Below are 8,653 nucleotides of genomic sequence, written 5' to 3'. Positions count from 1 at the left end.
ACCCGATCCATCTATCTCTCTCCCTCATTCGACCATCTCTCTCTCCCGCTCGATCCCTCTCCTCTCCACGTCCGTACGGCCTCCACTGTTCGCCCGTCCGTGCGTGACGCCCTCCGATCATAGCCGTCGTCGCCACCACCCGTAGCCGCCTCCACAGCAATCCTCATCCACCGATAATTTGATTCGTCATCGTCTTTCCGCCTTCAAGGTCTTTTCTTTTATTTCCTTATATTTATTCTTGATAAGATCTGATTCTTTATTCATTGTTGTATGGTTATTTTGAATACCTATATTTTAATGTTTGGGATTAAACCATTAGAAATCTGATTCATTGTGATCTGTTCTTGCCGTTTGAACTGTCAAATTTTATATCTCTCATCCTCCATAAAATCTAGTTGTATAAACTTCACACATTTTACACATTTTTGGAATGCCCATTATATGTTCGATGAAATGCCTAAGAGAGGGCGAATTTCGTTTTGTTTCTAATTTTGATCTCATTCGATTGTAAATTGTAAAATTTGTTTTATATATGTGATAAAACCTCTTTTCGAGCATTAGATCTTTCGTTTACTAATAAATTTCCGTTCATGTTATCTTCTTGGAATAATCCAAATCCTTCAAAAACTCCTTCATCCTTTTGATCGCTATTTGAGGTTCGTTGAATTTATTGTTCCAAATCCCTTGTGCTCCATCCCGACCTATTTGCATGCCATTATATTATCCTTGCATGTTCATTTTAGATAGCTTATAGAGAATTGCGTGTCTCTATTTTAGGTTCGGACGATCGATTTTCTGCACAGTTTTGACTGGATAAATTTCATCTTTGAAGCCGCGTTAAGGTAAGCGACNAAAAATATTCCGATTGAATGAAAATCTTATTTTGTAGATTTTAAAATTAAGGGTTAAGCATATTATTAAATATTTCTGTAAATTGAGCTTCAACTGTGATTGACAGATCCTTTTAGCAAAATAAACTTTTTGAAATTTGATAATCTGTTTTCTGTTTTGTAAATTAGTGACTGGATAATTTTTGAATTATGATGTCTCCTGGTATTCTGCTATGCTATGTTGGCCATGTCGACATGTATTTTGTTATAGAAGCAAGCTTCGTCTTTGTATTGCGCCTTCGGGTGCCTGTGCCTATCCGCGCCTCTGTTTTGTTTGCGCCTTCGGGTGCCTGCGCTTATCCGCGCCTTTGTTTTGTTGCACCTTCGGGTGCCTCTGTTTTGTTTATGCCTTCGGGTGTCTTTGGATCTCACCAACGGATCATACGATATAGTTAAGTACCGGGGACTTAATGTTTACTTTGTTTATGTGTTGAAAGAAAAACGCTTTGTAAAATTATAGTTTCAATCCGATATTAATTTTAAGTTTTGATAAATTCTTATTTTCTAAAATTTTGCAAATTAAAAACCTGTCGCTTAAATTAATTTGTGTACTTATTTATTTGTATGCTTAATCCGACTAATGTGGTATATGGTTGCTTACCCAGATACTGAGACCGATTCGCAGGGCGGGGCTGGGAGCGAGTGAACGTTAGATGTAGCTAGATTTGATTCTAGCCTCTTCGTCTTATTTCTATTGCATTTAGATATGAACTTTGAACTTCGTAGATAATCACTGTCGAAAGATGAGGTCATCACTTTAATTTCATCGTACCCATATTTGTTACTTAAAGCACTAGTTAGACTAAATTTTGTTTGAATTGCATAATAAACTATAGTTCTGCTTATATGTGCTTTTCTTTTATTCTAGTTGAAATTAAAGTGATGACCTCATCTTTCGACAGTTTGGATTTCTATTTTTATGATCATCTTTTGTATGTAATTTGTCTGATTCTGTAGCCTTGCATATTTACTAAATTAGTAGATATGCGGCGTCTGTTATGCCTCGGGTTTGGGGCGTGACAGTATCAGTAGGAGACAGCACTAAACACACAATTGGCCTATTTTGGCGGAAAATAATTAAATTCATTGAGAACTTCTATTACGTTATCACCAAATACTTAATTTCTCTGCCATCTATATATAGATTTTTTTTCTTTTTTTTTTTCATCAAAATGGACAAATACAGAATCTCTAGTACTTCTAACCAGCATTTGTGTAGGAAAGCGGCCATCTTTCAATCTACAACAGTAGGTGTATTAATGTAGTGTAGAGATTGAAAAAAAAAAGTTCAATTAATATTTATAGAAAAAAAAATTAGTATAATGTAAGAAATAAAATAATCTATAACCCCTATGAAAGCCCGTTCTCTTTGTCCACGTGGCAACATTAGCTTAATCTAATTTTCTAACGGCGATCTTTTAATCTACTTTTCCTCCCTATGCTTCCCATTTAATTTTCGTCTTCCACCTCCGGCTCCTTCGCTCGCCCTTCTAGACGCCGCTTCGACTCCTGTTCCCTCTCTAGACGGCATGTTGGGCCGAGTTTATGGTCGGATTCTTCCCGTCGCGCCCGCTCCCGTTAGCGACGCTTCACTTCGTTCGCCCCCTAGATGCCGCTCCGACTCCTATTCCCTCTCTGGACGGAATGTTGGGCCGAGTTCATGGTCGTCCCTTCTTCCGGTCGCGCCATTCCCGTTACCGACGCTTCGTTTCGGCTTATTCATTCCCACCGGTCACGCAAATGGTTCGGATTCATTCTCCGAGGTCCCTTCTTGCTGCCTATATAATATGTCTTTGAAGAAAATTTATTTGCAGCCAAAAAAACCCTATTTCTCTCACTGTTGATTTTTTCCATCTTTGATTTGGTAGCGAGCCCTCCGCGGGCTTCGATTTCACCCCCGCGGGCTTCAATTTCACCTCCGGGAAGCAGATCGAGCAGAAGCTTCTTGATTACAATCAAGAGGCCGAGCGGTTCCGAGGTGAGAAAAGGAAAAAGCTCCCTCTTTTGATGTTCCTCTTTCACTATTCGGTTGTAGAATTTAAAAAATTGAACAAAAACCCTTTTTTGATGCTTCTCACAATTATAAAAATGGCATATAGTTGAAGAGGTCAGAACACTTTTCTTTTTTTTACATCTTAATGCTACTAATCATAATGCTTTCATATGTGATTTGTTATGCTGCTAACCATAATACTTTGATATATGATTTGTTTGCAAAATAAATTGTATATATGTATTTAGTTTCTTTTAGAATATATATATATATATATATATATATATATATATACAATAGGACTAATGGTACTATCCTATTAATAGGATAGGAGCACTTGTCCTATCAAGTTGTTCTTGATGATCGAGATTCCGAATCGATGATCGGAGCCGTTGAAGTTGATCTAGAGTATTCTCCAAATATCTAGAAATAAATTTCATAAATTTTGATAATGGTTTACATGGTGATCAAAGTGTCGTAAAATCGAACAATTTTTGACAGCCTATATGAGCCTTTGCTTGTTTAACGATGTAGAGCAATCCAAATTGCTTGAATTTTTGATAGAAATTCTTTATACTATTTAGATAATGTTTGATAACTCTGATTACGAACTGAGAAAGTCTAACCTCTATTTTAGAAGGTTATTCATTTATGACCGTTCATTTTTCAACTCTAAGATGAACTTGATAAGATTTTTAAATATTACAAAATTTGGTTTCTAAACATTTCTAATTGTGTAGATCAACTTCGACGGTGCCGATTTTCAATTGAAGTTCCGATCATTCAAATCGATTGATAGGACAAGGGTCCCAATCCTATTAATAGGATAGTAGCCGGAACCCTATATATATATATAGATATATATATATATATATATATATATATATATATATTATATATATATATATATATATATATCTATATATATATATATATATATATACTATATATATATATATATATATATATCTATATATATATATAATATTATATCTATATATAATATATATATATATATATATATATATACTATTATATATTATATATATATATATATATAATATTATATATATATATATATATATATATATATATATATATAATATATCTATATATATATAATATATATAATCTATATAATATATAATATCTATATATATATATATATATATATATATATATATATCTATATATATATATATATATATATATATATTATTCTATATATATAGGCAAATTTGATTTATCTATGTGTCAATGCAATTTTATTTATTGGTTCCAATTTGATGATGTCAAAGTTGAATTTTGTTCAAGTTGTCATTGTAATTTAACTTTTTAATCTGATTATACATTCAATTAATACCAAATTATCGTATTAGTCTAACATTACTTCGTTTCAAACAAATTTTCAACCAATCACTCTATCGGTCGAAGCTAAAACCTTCCTTTGCTGATTCGGCTATGTTTCTGATATTCCTGTTCATCCGCAGTTTGCTAAATCTGGTCTTTTTATGCTTTGCAGTGTTTTTTGATTTGTCAGATATATAGAGTAGGGACTTTTTGGTTTATCTATGTATCAATGCAGTTATATTGGTTGGTGTCAATCTGATGATGTCGAAGTTGAATTTTGTTCAAGTTGTCATAGTAATCTGAGTTTTTAAGCTGGTTATACATTCAATTTAGACCAAATTATCGTATTAGGCTATCATTACTTCAGTTCAATCAAATTTTCAACCAATCAATCCAGCGGTCGAAGCTAAAACATTCCTTTGATAATTCGGCTATGTCTCTGTTATTCATGTTCATCCCCAGTTTTCTAAATCTGAACTTCTTATGCTATGAAGTGGTAATTTTTTGATTTATCATTGGCCCTAGACCACATGCTATATATCATAATGCTTTCACATATGATTTGTTTGCAAAATAAATTGTATTTATGTATTGAATTTCTTTTAGATTATCTTTGCAACAAATAATACTTTTATATATATATGATTTTTAAATTCTACGTGTATTTAGACAAAAGAACACAAAATTGAGGAAATGTTGATCTTTTTGCGACATATATAAAAACGGCCATTAGTTGAAGAGGTCACGACAATTTTCTTTTTAATCTTTGCGTATTTATCCTTGAATTTGATGTCTAACTGCATGTATACTTACTTTGACCATTATGTCATCCAAAATAGTAATTTCTTTTCAGCAATCGTTCTTGCTTACCATTATGTCATCCAAAAGAATGACAATAAGTAATTACCTTACAATTGGATGTTAATTAATACATGTCATCAACCTTCTTTTGATTACCTATTTTAGTGTAGTGATGGCGTTGCATCTTATTGTTGATATAAACTTTCAACGATTGTTGCGTAATATTTGTGAGAAGTTTTCCCTCCCTCCTCCGGTGTATGGAATCACCGTAGGCTCGAGCGATCAATTTTGCGCTTTTGTAGATGTTCAAGTTCCAAGGTGTAGCCGCTTTATGGAGGTCATTGCGTGTTGGGGTTCTCCGTCTTCCGATTCGAGTTTGTCTGAAAATGAAGCCGCTCGGGCTGCTATCGAGACGCTACGAAGTGAACTTCAATTTGACATTAGGGATCCTAATTATACTGAAAAAAAAATCATTTCAAAAACTTATATGATAGTACTTCCCAAAAATATGAAGATCTTCTAAATGAATATGAAATGCTGAAGAAGGAACATACTGTACTCAAGAGGTTTCACAAATCTTTACTGGATGAAAGAGACCAGATTCTCGGTGATTAGAATGAAATTAGGGCGAGTATTGGCAAGTGTCACAGTCTGCTTGCTCAATCCAACGTTGATCCAATGGATGCAGATCAATACATATTTGCTGCTGAAAATTTACCCACCCCTGAAGATCATTTACCTGCAAATGGATCCCATGCAGCAGAGTCCGCGACAGGAACTGAAGAAGATCCTGAACCTCCTTCTGATTATTATAGGAACTACGCTTAGGACGGTCCTAAACCGTCTTCTTATTACTATAGGAAATAAGATTAGGGCTTCCTTCGTTCTTTTGTTTTGGCTTTTTGAACTCCATTTTGTGGTTTTGTCAGTTTTATTGTATGTACGGGCACTTTTACAATATATTGCTAAGTGACTCCGCATTAGCCAATTTTATCCCTACTTAACTTCTACTGAATGTTTGTTATTCTTTTATTTAATATACATACTCTTATTGATTTACTGTGTTGGTGTTCTTCCTAATTTACTATGGATTGTTATGATTGATGTGATGATTGCTTAAGAGCATTATTTCTGCTTGATTCAAGTGTTGTGCCTATTGTATTCATTTGCTTCTTTACTTATTGTCACGCCCGGGGACAGGCAGAGGCCCTCTCGGTAGCCCGCCCAGACCCGCCATATGTCTACACATATAAGGCGTCTACAACAACAGCGGAAATAAAGCAAGAGATGATCTACTACTAGAGATATCAGAGCAAGTACACAACTATAATCTATGATAAGAGTAGATGGAATAATTAAGTAATAAAGAGAAAACATAAAGTTATACAATAACCATCTCCAAAAAGTACACAAAATGGGTGGTCTCTATTACACTGGTACAGCTTTCAACCTTTCCAAAAAGAAAACAACGAGAGGTAGACCACCTATCAACGCGTCCCTCGAAGCCAAGCTAACTCGAGGCGATACCCTTTCCGCGGTCCCTAGCCTCTCCCGGCGTGGAAGGCTCTGAAATAACATCAAGAAAAAGAGGGCGTGAGAACTATAATTTATAGTTCCCAGTGGGCAATTACTGACCTCAGCTCAATGCACCACTAGGCCCCGAAAGAAAAGGGTAAGTCCAAAATGCAACAATAATAATAAATGGATTGCATTTATGGAAGTATGATTAAAATGCTAAACTACTATGTCGCAAATAAATATGATGTCAAATGTGTTGTACATCTACTTTATCAAAATGAAGTATGTCCAAGCATGACTAATATGTCCCAACATAACGAGCAAGTAGGTATCATGATGCACTATATCAATGTATGATGAATATGCTCTATTATGGCAGCAAAGTATACTATGATGCAACAAATAAGACTATCATGTATACTACAAGTCCCAACACTATGCTATAAGCATGTCAAGGTAATCAAACTACTAAGCCTATCTAGTAGTGATAGTCATTTTCCGGTTCAATGTCATTGTTTCCAACATGTTCTAGGACCTACATAGTGTAGTCCAGCTTGTGCCACCTAAGTGTCGGTGGTAGCTCCAGCATTCCCACTCTAGGAATGAGTCTATCCCTTCCGATCCCGTAGGTTTCTCGATACCGCACGAGCGAGCATAAGTCGCGTAGGCCAACTCCGGAGTGCCGGCTTGTAGGGAGCGACCCTCACAAGCATGTGCGAATAAGCACAAATGGCAAACAAGCGTAATCATCGTCTCAAGTACCGAATCATCATGTCTCTAACATGGTAATAGTCACTAGCATCTCAATGATCTAGCTCTAGGTCACAATGTGAAGTTCCAATATTTACTAAGTTTAGTGCCCCTTTATGACACTTAGACATTTCGATGTACAAGCATGTTCCAATTCTCTCAATGGCCCTATCACATAAATGTTCACAATAACCGAGTCATTGCCGCCTTATGACATTAGTTCACAATTTCATATGTCAATCTAGTCCAATGCCCCTTTATGGCATTATAATATTTTCAGTGCCAATAGTGGTTAAGTCAATGGCAATTTACATGATCAATTTACTATATAAACAGGAACCCAAGTTCCCATAAGAATGCTAATGCACACATCAGCCTCATATGCAAGTCCCTACTTTATAAGGGGTCCAAAAATACAATGTATGTAACATAGGCATTTTAAGCATTCTAAAATTCATAATAAATACATTTATCATGAAAATGCATGAATTCTACTTTACGGAGCATGAAACATCGATATGAGAATTTCTCATTGCCTAGGCTAGGTCAAACCCACCGAACCGTCTCGAAACCCTTCGTTTCGCCGAACGAGTTGTCCACAAATTCTAAGTACCCTAAAAGTAAGAGCGAAGAGATAAACAAACGTTACGAGCAACTCTAGGCTCAAAATTAACCACCACAGCAAAGGGCAAAAACTCACTAGGGAGTAGAAAATCTTTTCAAGCTCAAAAGAGAGCTAGATCCCTTCAGATCCAACCAAGGAAGGTTCTAATCAATCAATTTAGCTCAAAAGGCCTTAGAATCAAAATGCCCAAAATCAACCTAAAATCACATTCTAGGGTTCATCTCAAGAAACCTTCAAAAACCAAATCTAGAGGAAAGAGTCTACTACTAACCTTTTAGAGGCTTCAATCCAAGCTCAAAATCCTCAAACTTTAAGATCTTCCCCCAATCAAGCTTCAAATCCAAGGTCAAGCTTCATTCATGGTGGAGAATGCACCAAAAGCACAAAGAAGGGATTAAACCTCTAAAACCAAGTAGAAAGGAGATCAAATCCAAAGAGAGGCAAGGAGGAGTTCTCTTTACCTTGTCTCCACTGATCTCGCACAGGGAGAGCCCTAGGGGGCGTGGTGGATACAAATATAAGGGTACAATCGCAAAAACACCCCTGCAGTTCAAATGCTCAAAATCTGTCACGCCCGGGTACAGCGGAAGCATATCCAGCACGCTGCACAGACCCGCCATACACCTGCAGTATATAAGGCGTCTATAAAGAAAGCAAGTCGATAGGAAGTAAAAACAGAGGAGAGTCCTATCCTGATACCAGAGCAATGTATAAGACGATGTACTA

The 8,653-nt window shown here is 35.7% G+C and overlaps 1 protein-coding gene across 2 annotated transcripts; it reads left to right on the top strand.

The window, feature by feature from the left end:
* Positions 1 to 1,776: 1,776 nt before the first annotated feature.
* LOC109703878 lies at positions 1,777 to 6,028 on the top strand. 2 transcript variants are annotated; one of them, XM_020224605.1, is made up of 3 exons: positions 1,777 to 2,653; positions 2,759 to 2,868; positions 5,723 to 6,028. In XM_020224605.1, the coding sequence occupies exons 1-3, from the start codon at positions 2,436 to 2,438 to the stop codon at positions 5,860 to 5,862; spliced, it is 468 nt and encodes a 155-aa protein (XP_020080194.1). In that variant the 5' UTR covers positions 1,777 to 2,435; the 3' UTR covers positions 5,863 to 6,028. The 2 variants fall into 2 exon arrangements, with proteins under 2 accessions (XP_020080194.1, XP_020080193.1); XM_020224604.1 differs by having other exon boundaries at positions 1,778 to 2,653; positions 5,307 to 6,028.
* The last annotated feature ends 2,625 nt before the right edge of the window (positions 6,029 to 8,653 follow it).

This window comes from Ananas comosus, unplaced genomic scaffold (assembly GCF_001540865.1).
Source record: "Ananas comosus cultivar F153 unplaced genomic scaffold, ASM154086v1, whole genome shotgun sequence".
NCBI classification, from domain to species: domain Eukaryota; kingdom Viridiplantae; phylum Streptophyta; class Magnoliopsida; order Poales; family Bromeliaceae; genus Ananas; species Ananas comosus.
This window is presented reverse-complemented; position numbering and strand designations above follow the sequence as displayed.